The sequence below is a fragment of the Giardia intestinalis genome, chromosome 5 (assembly GCF_000002435.2).
Source record: "Giardia intestinalis strain WB C6 chromosome 5, whole genome shotgun sequence".
NCBI lineage: Eukaryota > Fornicata > Diplomonadida > Hexamitidae > Giardia > Giardia duodenalis.
The window spans coordinates 2,811,226-2,826,627 of record NC_051860.1 but is presented as its reverse complement, the minus strand read 5'-3'; the positions used below and the strand labels follow the sequence as shown (position 1 = coordinate 2,826,627).

Here is a 15,402-nt window from a genome sequence, read left to right as displayed (position 1 = left end):
ACGCGTAGTGGGGTCAGCATCCTATCCATCAGCTACTGGCCCCACCGCCACCCTACTAGTGGTGGTGCCCAGGCTTACAGTGGCTGTCTAGCACCCTTACCTAGCACTGCACCTGTACCCAAAATAAAATTTAAATGGCGGCCGATTGTGATTATTCCACACTGGCTGCTGAAGAGCAGGGGTTTCTGAAACAGGTTTTGTCAGTCTTTCCAAATGACGGCGCATCTAGGACAATTATCCGAGGAATCTGTGCCGTTTTCATTAGCAAGCTCCAAGACTCCGAAAAGGCCTACGAGTTGCGCGCGTCCGATCTAAACAATCAGATAGAGTCCCTGAGGGCGCTCATAGGAACAGAAGCTGGGAGAAGCAGTACAGAGTTAAGCAGCTTGCTGATGCTACTTATCCAGTTACGTCGGCTCGCACGCGATCATCTCTTGCAGGTCAAGGCAGAGATATCCGAAGCACTTGAACAGGCAAGGGCTGATCTGAAAGGCTTAGAGAGCCAGCCGGTGGACAGCTCCTCTTTGGCAATGCTGGGAGACGGCATTCTTTGCAAAGCACCCATTGCAAATTGCATGGCTAGGTCTGCTGCCTTTGATGCTGTTACGGCAATCACTGCATATGTCAGTCACTGCGTTGTACTGGCATTTGCACTTCACAAATTTTCTGTCGCCACCAAGGAACGAAGCCTTAAACTCCTTGCGCAGGACGACCAGGACTCTGCAACGCTTGTACTCATAGAAAGACAAAACGTCCTCACCACCATCAAGACGCTCGTTGAACATTCTTCAGTACTGACCAAGGCAGCAGACTGGTTCGCGCGTGAAGCTGAGAAAGACTTGCTCCCTACTATTTGTGCGAACGACCTCCGGGCACCACACACAGAGCGCACGGCTGCCGACATTGAGGCTGATTGTAAGAAAAGCAGGCGGATTAAAGATTGCTGCGAGATCTTCGCCGCATGTCTTGATTCTGATAGTACTGTTCATGACACAGACAAAGATGCGGACTGGTCGTTTACAAAGCTGTCTGCTCTTGCAGTCACAGATAGCGGCTATGAGGCACTCATCAAGAAGGTCAGTGGACTGAGCGCCGAGCTTCGTGAGAAGAGGGCACTACTGAGCGAAAGCATGCTCTCTGCCAATGTTGAGGAGTCGACTACACTAACCTCTGAAATTGCACGTCAGGAGGAGAAGATCGCTAATCTAGTTTCTTTTGGGCACGACTTGCATGCAGAGCTCTACACGCTGCCCCACGGCCTGGAGAAGTTGGTAAATAGACTATCAGCCGGTTTACTAATACTGCGATCTGCGTTGCTCGGCTCACAAGACGAGGGCTTCCAGACAAATGTAATATCAGAAAAGATCGAAGAGTGTCCCGGCGCATTCTTAAAACTAGCCGAATGCTATGCAAAAACGGATAACGATAGATAGCCTGTAAGCATTTAGCTGACGGGCAGGGCAGCTAGCACTAGATGGTTAGCGTGCGTCGGCTTGGGTATTGAGGCGGAGCCTGTACTTCTGTAGCTTGGATTGTATTTGACGTAGAGTCAGCTGAAAGTTCGGATAGCGCTTCTTCATTTCCTTGAAAATGGCGCCCTGTGTGATCTTCTCCTTGGCATTCACTAAGCTCTCGTAAACAGTGACAAATGCTTCGTGTTTTTCTGGTGTCCAGAGCACCGTCGCGTTTGAGTATGTTCGCTCGGCTATGGTCTTGTGTCTTACTGAGCTATGCCTGTGTCTCTGAAATAGAGAGTCTGTGGATACCGGATAATCAAAGAGCCCGCTCCCACGCGTATTCATACTGCTGGGGAGTAAGCTGTCGAATGTTAGTGGCCCAGGGTCTCCACTACATGACGAGGGTAGTGTGATAGGGTCAATGTACGATTGCACACCGCGCATGATATCAGCGGTGTTCCGTCCGGAAAGAGCATAGGGTACTGACAAAGAGGGCGATTGTGTGGGGATCGTGAGAGGAGTTGCCGTGGGTAGACTCTGAGTAGGGATTATGGAAACGTGGCAAGTACTGAGTAGGGCTGCAATCTGCGCAACAGATTGCGTTAGAGCCGTGTTATTTAGCATATTTGTAGAATTTGTAACGGCAAGGGAGTCGGTCAGTACAACCTCAGGCCTGTCAGATGCGGGCATTAAGTGGGGTACACTGCTGCTTGAAGCAGTAGTAGCAGTGCCAAGCTGAAGATTAGGCTGTGTCGTTAGCCCCGCGGGCTGAGTTGATGATGGAGTTGTAATCAAGTAACACATCCCGTTAGCATCTATAACACCTATATTAACACCCGGTTGTTGGTGCACAATGGATACACGGTTCGCCACAGAAGCAGGTGGGACTTGAGAGGACGGTTGTGAAGATCCAAGGCTATACAGGGGAAGGCCTGGTTCTATGGTGTTACTAATGGGCAAGGAGACAACTGAATCGCATACTTTCATCTGTGTTAGTTGGGAGGCAGGATCAATCTCCTGAGGTTGATCGTTGATCGCAGTGTTGGAAGACCGGAGTTGAGTCATCATATCTTGCACAGGGTGAGGTTGCTGAGTGGGGTAAGAGATGATGGCGTAGGATTGGGAAGGCAAGGTAAACGATGGAAGGTTAACGGCTCGCATATATTTAAATCGATTTAAAATTGATGACTATCGAGTACAAGCTTCAACTACTCGTGTCCTTCCACGCATTAGTGTGTTCTCAGTAGCAGTAAACTGATGAGCATCGTTTTTGTTTACTCAAGTTTGGCTGATCTTAAGTTGATAAAAATGCAACTTATTGTTATTAGTCCATAGCCCTGTGAATTTTTTGATTTTTCAATAATTTTTTAGACGCTCTTGAACATTTTTGAAGGGATTAATCTCAACATATCCTAGCAAAAGCTGAACGGCAATTTTCCGCAGAGGTGAGAGCATCCAACCATCAATCACAGGGGCGATATAGCAGAGTGCCGATTTTGCTAGACTTCGTTTTCCATCCCATTGGTGCAGTTTGCAACCAAAGATCAATCTCTACACTTACACGAACTGTCGTGTATCGCTGCACAGCAGCACTAGGATACTGCTCTACTCAGGCGATTGTAACGTACTTCGGTTGAGCGCACGGGGCAATTTTTACCCCTTTAATTTAATCAAATAGTCTCCAAGCAGCACAACCACTCAATGGCCGAAATACCAGAAGCAGATGTGACAAATAGCACATCGAATGATTACCCACACACAGATCTAAAAGAGGAGTCCGATAAATGTAATACGCGCAGTGATGCTCCTCGAGCAGGCTCGTTCAATGCTTTGTTGTTTCTCCAAGTCCTTCTAGGTATTCTTTGTGCCTTCAAACCTGCTGAGCCGTTCGTAGTGCCATATTACATAGACAATGGGATCTCGATGGACCAGATAAATCAAACTGTTTTCCCCATGTCCGGGTACAGCAACTTTGGCTTTCTACTCGTGCTCAGCATGGCGTCGATAGGGATATCCCATCACGCACTGCTTTATTTTGGCTGGGTTGGTTATGTTGTGTGCTATACGCTGCTCATATTCGTCGACAAGCTAATTGTTGCTATTTTTGCCGAAGTCTTCTACGGCCTGGCAGTCGCCTCTGAAACGGTGTATTGCGCGACGTTTTACTTTCTGAAAAATAGGACTGTCTCTGTGATGACCAGTCACCTTCGTGCGTCCACAATTTCTAGAACCACTCTTCTAGTTACTCATGTCATTAGCGATCTCTTTGGACAGCTTATGGTCAGCTTTATCACGAACTTTTCTAAGCGTCTCCTCTTCATAATTACCGCCATTTCGGTGTCTTCTTCAGTTGTGCCCCTGACAATACTTACATGTATTCAGCGACACACCCCCACTAGCTATTTTAAAGTATCTAAGAATCAAGTGTCTGATGAGACATCGGAGAACGGAAAGAATAACGATCTATGCGCGTCATCTATCGGCACAGAGAAGATGTCACGCAAACTCTACCTGCGAGGACTGTCTTACGTTTGGGGCGGAGGGCTCGCGGGTGTCCTTCCATTGTACATTGGCATCTTCAGCCTGTCGGGGCATACACTTTATCAGAATTATATAACAAACATTCTTTACGATGTTCAGCAGGGCACCAAGGACGAGTTATACGGTCTGTTTGTTATGATTGGGCGACTTAGTGGAGTGCTTGGGAGTGTCCTTGCGCTAACGTGTAAAAAGGTTAAGCGAACGGGGATCCTACAGATCCTCCTTCTCTTCATCCTATCCTGTCTTCTGATTATCCCTGCCTTTGTGAAGCACTTGATCTGGCTTTTTGTAGCAAACGTTGTCGAATTCGCTGCTGCGGAGCTGACGATAACTGTAATGTGGGCGCAGCTTGCGGCCTCGTGCCAGCTCTCAGTCTACCCGGCCGTGTTTCTTTGCCAGGCGCTTATCGTGGCTGCCATTGTACTCATTGTTCAAGCGACTGTGTTCAATAGCGTGGCTAATGAATTCGAAGGATTTACTGCCAACCAGACTCACTACCTGTGGTGTGCAGTGCTGGGGTTAACGGGATTACTTATATCATTGCTTGTCGCTTTGGTATCTAGATTCAGAGGAAGCTGCAGAAGAGGCAGCAAAGATAATGCAACTAAAGAAGACTTCGACGCTAATCCTCTCCTCCCAGACCAATCTTGTGAAGTATAGTTCCAAACAACGATCTACTGGATGCACGTCCCATCCTACTCTTGTTCTTGCTTCTACTCCTGCTCTTGCTCCTGCTCTCCGGGAACTCCTCTTCATAGGAACGAGACTCATCTCGGATGGATCTCAAATAAGTCAGGCAGTCTATGACCAAGTCTGCGTGGCGCTTGAACAGCACCTTGACGGAGTCGGTATTAGCTTGCTTCTCCAGTCGTATAGCTCTTTCTCTGAGGTTGGCCGTATACACGCCCCCAGCACAGGATGGAGGAAGCAGATCCATAGAGTAACTACTGATGATCATGAGATCTTCTAGCATTTGGGACATATCGGCACGGAGCTCTGCAACCTTCCGTCGCAATACATTGGCTTCTAGCTTAGTTCTATCCGTAAGTTTGCTTGTAATCATGTCCATTATGCTGTCTTCCAGGCCAACCGTCATACTATCCATGAATGTATTGCTTGGCGACAGGACGCTTTCTGAGCGCGATATAACGGACGTGCACCTGGATTGCTCCCTTGAGCGCTTGTTGTCCTCTGTAAGCAGTTGATTGAGACGGCCCTTCATCGTATTCTCTCGCTCTAATGCATGAATCTTAGCTACGCAGTCCTCTAGCCTTTGCTTAAGAGCTCGATTCTCCTGTTCAAGCCTTCTGGACTTCATGATATACATTTGGAGCTTCCCGATCATATTACCCTCATCCAACTCTGGCTCTTCTGTACTATGTAAGGTAGAAGCATCCATTTCAGGGTGGCCGCTGGTATGGCCTGGCAAGGCCGATAGAGTGGGTGCTGACCTAGCGTCCTCCAACGACTTTCTGAGCGCTTCGTTATCTGCGTTCTGCTGCTCAATCTGGGCTTTTAATTTAATGATGTTCTGTTTTAACTCTCCTATTTCTGAATGCAAGGCTGAATTTTTTTCATACAAATATGTGTTATTTTCCTCCAGATCGTCATACTTCATCAGTAGACAGGCATATTCGATGCAGCATTTGTGATTATCTCTGCAACCATTGTTGTCATCAATCCCCTCCGCAAGAGGAAGCTTTCCTGGAAGTAGCCCGTAGTCCGCTTTGTAGGCGAGATCTGCGTCAAGCTGGTCAGCCATAGGCTTTAATAGGTCATTACTTAGAGTGTCTGTCCCCACCCCTGTGTCCATGTACGCATTGGAATCCTGTGGAAAATTGGGGGTAGTACTCAAGATCATATCTGCCACAGGATCTACCCTAGAGCATTGGGCCGTATACCGTTTGGTCGGGCCCCTTGATACATTGTGAACATCGTCTTGGTCACGCAGGGGAGCGATGTCTGTCATGGTGAGGGGTGAGGTAGTTTGGGGAGGTGGTGGCAGAGAGGCCACAGGTGCCTCTCGAGGAGACTGCAACTTACCTAGCATAGGATCAGGAGAAGAACTGCCTTGAGAGTTAGGGTCGACTGTCGCGGAGACGGATCGCTTTAATGAGCTCCCCACAAGTGGGACAGGTTCGGACTTCTTCTTGGTCCGTGGAGGTGTCGTAGCACTTCTACTCACGGATGTGAGCGACGGCTTGTATCGCCGAAGAATGCTAATGATCCTGGGGTTCACATCTAGCTTTTTTTCTACTATGCTTATCAACTTATTGATGTAAGAGTTGGGGATATTTGTAAATGCAGTCATAAGGTGCTCAAAGCAACACACAGAGTTGTTGTCGATGCAAATGTCTAATAAGTAAAGAGACTCGCCCGATGTGCTATCGCCCATATTCTGGATGATAAATTGCAGCGCATCCACGTTGTCTACCATGACAGCGAGGAATGCTGGCTCGACGTGGCTACGAACCTGGATATTGCCCTCTTTCTGGAACAATTCAAGGTTGATCGGGTGACCAGACGTGATCTGTAAAGCGAGCGCCGTTAAGCCACCGTCTGTTTGCTCCCCGCCCTCCTTGTTAACCAGAATAGAAATAATCTCCGGCACATCATACTTAGCAGCTATCATTAGTGCTGTATGCCCCTCGTGATTTCTTTTCAGTCCAAACTCCGATATGTGGCTCTTTATATAATCTTCTTCTCCTTGCCGAGCAGCCATAAACCAACGCTGTAGCTCATCTGACATCACTGGCTCTGGATTATGCGTGCCTAAAGAAGGCCCAGGTGTAGCAATAGTGGCTGAACTCATGATTACAAGCAGCTCCGAGCCGGAATCCAGGGGCAAAAATTAATTTTAACCATGTTTTTGTCCCCTTGAAGCAGAGCGATTTACTCCATCCCTATTCTAGTAGAAGTTACCACTGAGTCAAGCCCAGACGGAACAAAAAACAAGTAGACCGCGTACAAGAAGCGAACTACTAATTACTGAAGCATCTAGAGGTACCGACGGTGAACATAGACGCGCTAGAAATTCTTCTTGAATGTGATTCCTATTAGATCTTCATCGCTGGCCTCCTTCGGAGACTCGGCCCGCGAATTATTGAGCGAGCACTCAGTAGAGGTCATGAAGATGTCCTCCTCTGCTAATATATCTCTCTGGCGCTTTGGCTGGCGGCCCATTTTAAATACTGAGGACCTTGGAGATGAACTGCAAGAGTCGATTATCTGCTCTAGGCGCATCATCTCTAGAATAGGCTGAAGATTCTTGAGCTCTCCTGAAAGCTCCTGCTTACGATCATCGGGCGCATTCATGCTGGTCATTGGATCTTGTAGTGTTGTATTTTTAAAATCCCCTTCTCATCATTTTAATGCCACTTTCAATTTTAATTTCAACTTTAACCTAAAGATGCACCTACTATTGCCTGGCACCAGGCTTAGATTTTTGATTTTGGGCCTGGGTTGTGCGGGAGCCCGACGGGCGCAGTATCGCCGCATTTCGCGAAGCAGGAACGGTGTTTTTGGTATAGACTGCATTCTTTGTGCCTTGCCCCGATTCATCTCTTAGGGCTGTTGCAATGGACCCAATTGGGTTCCTTGAAGGTCTCGATGCCTCAGAACTGCCAACGTTGACAGGGTCCGGAATGGCTTTGTTTGCTACGAATGGCACATTCATGCCATCTGCATCGCTCTCTGGCTCTGAATCGTCTCTGATATTAAGCTTAAGTATGTCGTTTTCTATCTCTCGCGTCGTGGGGTTCTCTTCCTTGCTAGAACCCTTTGGGCGAAGCGTTTTAGCCTCCAATTCTTCAGCAAACCTTTTCATAAGCTCTGCTTTATCAGGTCTATCGCTAGAACGCTCTCCATCCATGGAGATGTACTTTATACCGTCGTAGTACCAGCCTGACGGTAGTTTCTCGTCGCTGTAGTATTCCTTAACGAGGCTCCACGAAATGTTCTCCTTACTGAGTGTGTTCAGATCCTCAACGACGGCGAGAGGGTCTGCAGTCTTCCCATACTCTTTAATCTCAAGATTGGTGGGTGCCAATTCCAAAAACAGCTCACGGAAGATCTCTTCCATAAAACTAGAGAATAGGCGGCTAAAAGTGGGCTGCTCAAAGATCGTGGCAGGCTCACTGCTCAAGACTGTCACCTTTCCTAGGAAGCTTGGGAAGAACCGCCGCGAAGAGTAGTCATCAATATTATATCTCCCCACGGATATCGTGTTCCTGTGGGTGCTAAGCTCCAAGAAGAGTGCATTACTGAGGTTTAATACTACCTGCACATTTCCCTGGGTTTCGTTACCATCGCACGCTCCTAAAAGCATGGTAAATATTTTTGGCAAGAGGCCTACCTTTATCGATTGCCTTGTCGTGATAATGCGGCGGAGTCCTCCCAGAGACCTGCGGAGCATCGTATCGGTGTAAGAGCTATCAATTTGCTGAATAATGTGATGTTTTGAGGAATGCAGCTGTCGCTTCGTTGCACCAGAATCTCTCTTTAGATAGCTTGGCCGGTCGGAAAAGAGCACGAACAAGTCTTTATCTGGAGTCGCAAAGTCCCACCTACAGGCATACACATCATCAGTGATGCCTCTGGCTACTTCGGAGCAAATGTCTGTGACTTGGTTACCAGGAAGAGTGAGACTATGAATCACCATTTGCTCTTTGCTAAACAAGCTTCCCTTGGATATTTCGTAAACAGTCTTATCAGTCAGGGGCTGTGGGTTAGCAGATAGGCTGTCCAACAAGAGTGCCTTCTTGGCTGCGCTCTGAGCTGCCTTGGATGATTCCGCAGAGGCTGAGATGGCGGAGAGTTCTGGGCCCGACAATGAATAGATGCCAAAGTGAGACATTGCATTCTTATCTGGAACCACTCCTGGCTCTGTAACAACAACCAGTTTCTTAGTCCACGTAGGAATAAAGGACATGTTAAATGGAAGTTGATATACATTTGGTTCTGTAGCTGCGCAATGCACGTTGAAAACAGCAGGCGTGGACACAGAGATATGTCGAACAGTAGTCACATAATTGCTCGCTACGAAGGTACCAACGGACTCTAAAAGGACTGACAGATTGCTTTCGGCAGTTATCTGCCCGATGATGACAGTGTTCGTTAGATTGGGGAGGACGGATAGCAGATCAGATAAGAATGCCCGTTCATTAAGGGAGCGCGTGATAATTTTGTTGATTGAGCTGGTTGAGCCGTTAAGCTCAGATTGGAGCGCAGCCGAAAATAGAGCCACGAGCGTATTCGACAGATCACCGAAACCACTGATAATAACCACATGATTATTGGAACTGAGCTTGAGATCCTTATCGAAGACACAGGAGCGAGTCGTGACCGGGCTTACAGGTGCATGTTCCTTTGTCAAACATAGCATATCTAGGCAGTCAAGTGGGCTCCCTGTATGGGCGATAATCTTGTCCGCTACATGTATTCCCATCGATGCCTGTAGCTTCAGAGTATCCTGTGTCTCCATGGCCTGAATACCTTGTCTAAAGATATTACTGAGACCTGCCCTGTACACACCAGTTGCTCCCATGGCAAAACTAGATGAGTAAAAGTGTACATTGTGGGCCTCTACGTTCTTAGAGGACTGCTCAAGGAGCGCTTTAGTAGTGCTATCAGGGGCGTCTACAGGTCCTGCAACCGTCTCAGAAGAGCCACATGAAAAGACATCGTCAAGTAGCCCATTGAGAATGCATGCATGCGTTAACTTCTTCATAGAATCAGCACTCATTGTGGTACGTTGCAGCTCTGCAGGAAGGTCGGCCTCCTTGCAAGCAAACTTGGCCATAGACCATATGAGCTGAAGAAGATCCTCTCCAGAGACGATGCCCTGTGGCAAGTCATCCTCGCTCAGCAGGAAGTCCCCGCCGCGCTCTTGCTTGAATACCTTGAAGCCGTAGGCTGCAGTGACATCGGTGGGCTTATAAATCTGAACAAGCCCCAAAGAAGCATAACAGTCGTTGTACAGGGCAGAGAGGTTGCGTAGTTTCCCAAGAGCATCGGTACTTGAGAGCATACTATCAACAAACAATAAGCGGATAGCTGTCGTAACAGTTATCTTGAGCTTCCTGGCAAGGAGATCTATGCTTGCTGCAAATCCGCCTGCTACACTATGTCCCACAACAGCAGACAAGTCCATCAGGCTGTTCTCCATATAAACAGATAAGTTTTCCTCCGAGGGCCCTGAAAGCTGTGAGCCACCGAGACCAGCGCCTTCCTCTTGAGCTGTGCTCACATCATGGCGCTCTTCAGAAGTTAGTATGCGTGTGAAAAGCATCAGCGACATATGCCCATCTACAGTTGTCAATAGAGGACGATATTTGAAAAGATCTTTCATGTTATCCGTGTACATAGATTTAGTGGACAAAAATGCCTGACTCTTTGGGTTGGGAGTCATGTTGAGTATACAGTCACCAAGATTCTGGAGGCACACACTAAGATGGAAACCGGGATCAAAGTGCAGAAGGCACGGAAACGACGTCTTGGTAAGAGGAGACAGCAGAAACTTCTTTCCATTAATGGCGACATAGTGTAGAAGCCTCATCTCGCAGGCGAGATTAGTCATATTATGCTGCTTCGCGGGGAGCATCGCCAGATCGCGGAAGACAAACTTGTCGCTGCAACGGAGCCGGGTAACCGTGTTCTTAGATGCCAGTAGCTGCGAACCCATGCAATAGTACCCCCCTGGATATGTAAGCAGTGTATCCCCATGCACAATCGTCAAGGCCAGGACGTGCGAAGATGTGTAGGGCAAGCGTACCTGAATAGCAAGGTTGATGTGGTACAGGACGCGGCCATATACTACCTTTGTCATCCCCAGATTGTAGTACTCACAGGAGATCTTTATAGCATTACTTGTAAGATTGATCGCCTGTTTCAGTGTTGCTGCGTTAACAGAGAAGTTCTCCGCTTGCATGGATGTAGTTAGGGTGCCCGATATCTTATTCTTTAATGGTCCTAACGATGACTCTACTGCCTTTGCAAGGTCATCACTCTTTGCATACAGCTTGCTTCCCAGGCCCAGCTCATCGGCGAGAAGTGTGACGAGCTCGGGCAGCTGAGAGGCAACGGCACCTGCAATGCTATAAAATGCATTGACAACAGATGATGGCACACAATCTATGTCTTTTGCATCCGATTGCGTGGACTTATATGGCTCTACAATAAGTGATCTCCGTACTTGCAAAGGATATAGCGGATGGACGACGTTTATATCAATAATTCCACCGCATGTGAGCGCGCGAGTGCCGTCACCAGCCGTCTTTGCAGCTAGAAGCATCAGTGGATAGTACTTAACAGTGGTTGTCCTGTTAAAGAAATCATCTGTAGCGTTTGCCGCTCGCATGGCAGCACAGATGTCAAGATAATGAGTCCTCTTGTTCGTGAACTCTGCTACCATCGGTTCAGAGATGGAGGCCAAGAGCATTTGTCCTATGTCTGCCGTGCCAGGAGGGATAGATGCCACGAGGTCTTTGGACTTATTGACGCACTCTAAGCATTGCAGCTCGAGCAAGTGCATCGAGCGGTAGAGCGTGCGCGCCGAACACATGTCTACATGATATAAACACTGATAAAGCACATCAATAGGCAAAGCTTTTAAAGCCATTGACGGAATAGACTCCAAAAACTCTCTGTAACGAGGGTCAGACCCCGGCTGGGCTGGGCCCTCAATTGCACTGTATACTGTGAAATGCGATGCACACTCCGATTGGTTGAGTGAGCAGCAACTCTTGTTGGTGCTGTCTTGTCGTATTTGTGTATTACCATGCGTGGCCTTCGGAGATGCTGTCTGGGTTGTATCGGCAGAAACGTCGACGGGGATGAGTGCGTCGCGCAAGAATGCAAGAAGGGGAACATCTAAAACACTGCTGCTGTCTTCATACTCAAGCACCTTGCTAGCGAAGCCTTTAGTGCATGCTGCCTCAGCTAAGGAGGCATAACGGCGGCATCCAACCACGCGGAGAGAAAGGTACGGAGTTTCGTGCGAGCTTGTGTTTTTGGTGCCTCCAGCGTCTTCCAGAGAGTTTGTCTTCGATACCAGAGGATCTGTAAAGCCAATATAGACATAGGAGCTCAACACCCCAGAGATAATATGTCTGTATTGATCCAATAGCTCCTGCGTAGGAAAATACCACAAGAACGTGCCCTGAACAACGTCAATACAGAGGGCGATGTCGTCAAAATCCTGCACACTAATGAACGATGAATACCCCGCGGTGCCTTCTAGCAAATAAGATAGGATCGCCTTTGACACAGGGTCAAAGCCAAAGTTCCTGCTGTAGACAACGAGGAGAAAGGAGGGATCTGAATTCGCTGAGAACACTCGGGCCGCCTGTAGTAAACGGTGCGCTCTGTATGCGTAGTCTCTGTGGGTGTAGGCGCGTGTCTCCATTTTAGAAATTCAAACTGGAAAATTGACCCTAAAAAGAGGGTCTTGGTGATAAATTTACATAGCGCTTTACACTTTGCTAATTAAATCAAATGAGAATAGTCGACCAAAATTGGCAAAAACCCCGGAAAGGTGCAGCGCCAGCTCTCAAAAAGTTTGCGTCAGAGGCTCAAGAGACTAAAACTGCCATCCGGTCAGACTCCCTCAACATCGTGACCCTTTACGGAGTATTTATACAGACAGGCACCGGCACACACATTAGGAGCAGCCTTGCAAGGCTGATTGCTATAGATTCTTCGAAGCGGATCATTTATAATTCTGTGTTCCTTCCCTACGCCCCCATAACGGACTATAGAACCCCGGAAACATCCTTAACAGCAGCAGACTTTGAAGGAGCTATATCCATTGCCGACGTGCGCAGCGAAGTACGGAAGTTCCTGGTCAACAAAGTCCTCGGATTCAACACGCAAAAAATTCTCAACCAACTTGGGGTGCACGTCCCTTCCCGACGAATACTAGATTTAAATCACAGCTACTACGGCTCTGTGTCTTACGTAAAGGGAATGACAGGACTTGATGCCATCTTACGCTCGTTTGGGGGTACAAAATACAGTGTTAATCCAATAGAAAAAGTAAGATTGATCTATGAATTGTATCTCAAAAGAAAAAACAGCTGGTATAGTGATTTGGCTACCTACTACAAAGTCGTGCAAGGTAAGGTAGATCCATCTAGCGTCTTGGACATGCCAAGTGCTCCCCTAACAACAGGCGAAAACGACCAGGAGAACGATCAAGATCGTGAGCTGTTAGCTGAAAGCGGTAATGCATCAGGCTATTCATACAGCAGCGACTACAGTTACAGTACAAGTAGTGATGCGTGATAAAGAGTAAATCGGGATTGCGTTACATACCGTCAATTTGCATAGTGAGAATGTGCTAGTCAGTACTCAGCATATGTTCCTCACCATTCTAAGCAGCCATGAGAGCGTTGATTCACGATCTATGTGAGAGGTCATTTATGGTGCTTCCAAATTCTTCATACGTGCTGAGAGAGGAATGATAGCCCGAAAGGCTAGAGTGCATAATATTGTTTGCAGCGACGGCGTTGTTAATGCTCCTATTCAGCACACTTATCCGACGAAGAATCTCCGGCTCGGTTAAGTCCAGATTGTACGGAAGAGCCTCGGGCTTCTGAAAAAGCTCCGGCCAAGTTTCCCTTACATGCTCTGTCAAGGCGTCATTTATATGTGCAATATTTTCTGCTGTAGACGTGTCTGGCTGAGGCTCTGGGTCTTCGGCGAACAGGGTGCTTTCTCTACTTACTTGGCTGATGGCTGCAGGAGCGTGCGCCTGGGACTCTTGATTCTGCTGCTCTACCTTCTGCTTATTGTGCAACGGGCTAAGAATGTTATCCGGAGGATGGACAAAGGTGGCACTTGGATTTAGCGTGACTACAGGTGCTGTGGCTTGGAGTATTGTAGGATTGATCGGCGCTACACTAGATGCCGGATTCGTCTGGTGTTGTGAGGGCACGCTCGCTTGTCCTGAAAATGGGTCTCTTTCATGTAAGGATTGTAGTGACTCTGAGCCCAATTGTGAGGAGACATAGTTTGGGACGAGTGCATAGGGCGGTGGCTTCACACTACTTGCCGCCTCGGAAGCTTGCTCTAGACGAGCAGTCCTAGTCATATCAGTGGCTGGCGCAGCAGTCTGTCGGAAGCCTATCGGAGATTTCAGCTCTGTCTTGCTAGTAGGGCATATTTCGTAGTCCTCTGGTTGATACAGCAGTGTCTGCTGTTCTCCAACCTGACTGCTCAAGTAGGGAGGCCCACACGAAGTCATGATAGGGGGAGGGAGAGGTGCGCCCCTTTGGCTATCGTCATCAGCAGCGCAGCCAGTGGGTTGGAAAGTGGCCTTATAAGTGCTCAAGCTACGTGCAATGGCCCGTTCGACCAGTGCCTCGAGTTCATCACTTTTGAGGTTATTGTGGGTAGACTCTGACGCAGCCACATGTCCTGGTGAGACGTTATGCGGAATTATGTACTGCAACTGGCCATGTTCTTTGGGTCCGGGGACCACGTGCACAGCAGTTGGCGCTGAGGAATGGTTGGATCTTGCAGTTATAACTTGAGACTGCGGAACATATGAAGAGTACGATCGTGGTGGCTCATAAGAGCTCTCTAGGATTTTTCCATGCGCAGAACTATACTCGCCGTTATTTGAGTAGGATCGCGGGACTGGTGATGTGACCACGCGTGTCTGTCGCTTTGATCTTTTAGAGGCTCTGTGAAAGGCTTCCGCCTTACCCGGGGGCTCAGGATCAGAGTCTTGACTCTCGTAACAGGCTTCATCGTCATTACCACTGTCGCTACGCTGGTAGCTCCTTGCGCTCTCAACCAATCTTGTCTTCGCTATTCGCCTAGGCTTCTGAGGAGCGACAAAATACCTCTCCTCATACTCTGGAGGAATCGGCCAATGGGGATGAGATACCTTCATATGATGAAGAAGAGTATCCTTACTGATAAATGTCTTGCCACAGCGGCACTTGGGAAGCAATTGCAGGAGAGGAACAACAGAGTTAAACTGATCCCTAAGGCACACAAACCTCTTCAGTAGGGACGCATTCATCTGAGTTATGTTGCGTATTACCTCCTTAAGGTGCTTGTTCTCCGCTTGGTACTCCTCTAGGCGTTTCTTTAGGGTTTCCGGGGCCGCTTCTGCTTTAAGATAAAAATTCTGGGCTTCTGTTAGCTTCTCTGCTTGTTCGTGATATATTCCAGCAAGGTACTGGCCATACATCTGCAGAGCCTGCAAGGCTGCATAGCAGTAAGTGTGGTACTGAGGGTCGCTGAGTGACCGAAAGTCCCCATACAAAAGCTGCGTGCTGATCTTTGTAAGCTCATCAGTCGCGTCCGATGCCAGGATGGAAGGAAAATCTAGTTCATACAGCTGAAGCCAGTTCACGGCAACGGTCCCTTGCCTCAAATATTGCTTCTTCATTTC

The 15,402-nt window shown here is 48.0% G+C and overlaps 8 protein-coding genes across 8 annotated transcripts; 3 read left to right on the top strand and 5 right to left on the bottom strand.

The window, feature by feature from the left end:
* Window positions 1-134: 134 nt before the first annotated feature.
* On the top strand, window positions 135-1,433 carry GL50803_007233 (uncharacterized protein; the record flags this gene model as incomplete). Its single annotated transcript, XM_001706814.1, has 1 exon — window positions 135-1,433. The coding sequence occupies one exon, from the start codon at window positions 135-137 to the stop codon at window positions 1,431-1,433; it is 1,299 nt and encodes a 432-aa protein (XP_001706866.1).
* A 45-nt stretch (window positions 1,434-1,478) lies between these two features.
* Window positions 1,479-2,618, bottom strand: GL50803_007234 (uncharacterized protein; the record flags this gene model as incomplete). Its single annotated transcript, XM_001706815.1, has 1 exon — window positions 1,479-2,618. One exon carries the CDS (start codon window positions 2,616-2,618, stop codon window positions 1,479-1,481), a length of 1,140 nt encoding a protein of 379 aa, XP_001706867.1.
* Window positions 2,619-3,158: 540 nt separating this feature from the next.
* On the top strand, window positions 3,159-4,658 carry GL50803_007236 (Reduced folate carrier; the record flags this gene model as incomplete). Its single annotated transcript, XM_001706816.1, has 1 exon — window positions 3,159-4,658. One exon carries the CDS (start codon window positions 3,159-3,161, stop codon window positions 4,656-4,658), a length of 1,500 nt encoding a protein of 499 aa, XP_001706868.1.
* GL50803_0032676 (Ankyrin repeat protein 1) lies at window positions 4,621-6,810 on the bottom strand (the record flags this gene model as incomplete). The annotated part of the gene is made up of 1 exon (XM_001706818.1): window positions 4,621-6,810. The coding sequence occupies one exon, from the start codon at window positions 6,808-6,810 to the stop codon at window positions 4,621-4,623; it is 2,190 nt and encodes a 729-aa protein (XP_001706870.1).
* A 215-nt stretch (window positions 6,811-7,025) lies between these two features.
* On the bottom strand, window positions 7,026-7,322 carry GL50803_007046 (uncharacterized protein; the record flags this gene model as incomplete). Its single annotated transcript, XM_001706819.1, has 1 exon — window positions 7,026-7,322. One exon carries the CDS (start codon window positions 7,320-7,322, stop codon window positions 7,026-7,028), a length of 297 nt encoding a protein of 98 aa, XP_001706871.1.
* Window positions 7,323-7,416: 94 nt separating this feature from the next.
* Window positions 7,417-12,402, bottom strand: GL50803_0021474 (uncharacterized protein; the record flags this gene model as incomplete). Its single annotated transcript, XM_001706820.1, has 1 exon — window positions 7,417-12,402. The coding sequence occupies one exon, from the start codon at window positions 12,400-12,402 to the stop codon at window positions 7,417-7,419; it is 4,986 nt and encodes a 1,661-aa protein (XP_001706872.1).
* An 89-nt stretch (window positions 12,403-12,491) lies between these two features.
* On the top strand, window positions 12,492-13,280 carry GL50803_005823 (uncharacterized protein; the record flags this gene model as incomplete). Its single annotated transcript, XM_001706821.1, has 1 exon — window positions 12,492-13,280. One exon carries the CDS (start codon window positions 12,492-12,494, stop codon window positions 13,278-13,280), a length of 789 nt encoding a protein of 262 aa, XP_001706873.1.
* Window positions 13,281-13,392: 112 nt separating this feature from the next.
* GL50803_005822 (uncharacterized protein) lies at window positions 13,393-15,399 on the bottom strand (the record flags this gene model as incomplete). The annotated part of the gene is made up of 1 exon (XM_001706822.1): window positions 13,393-15,399. The coding sequence occupies one exon, from the start codon at window positions 15,397-15,399 to the stop codon at window positions 13,393-13,395; it is 2,007 nt and encodes a 668-aa protein (XP_001706874.1).
* Window positions 15,400-15,402: the final 3 nt, after the last annotated feature.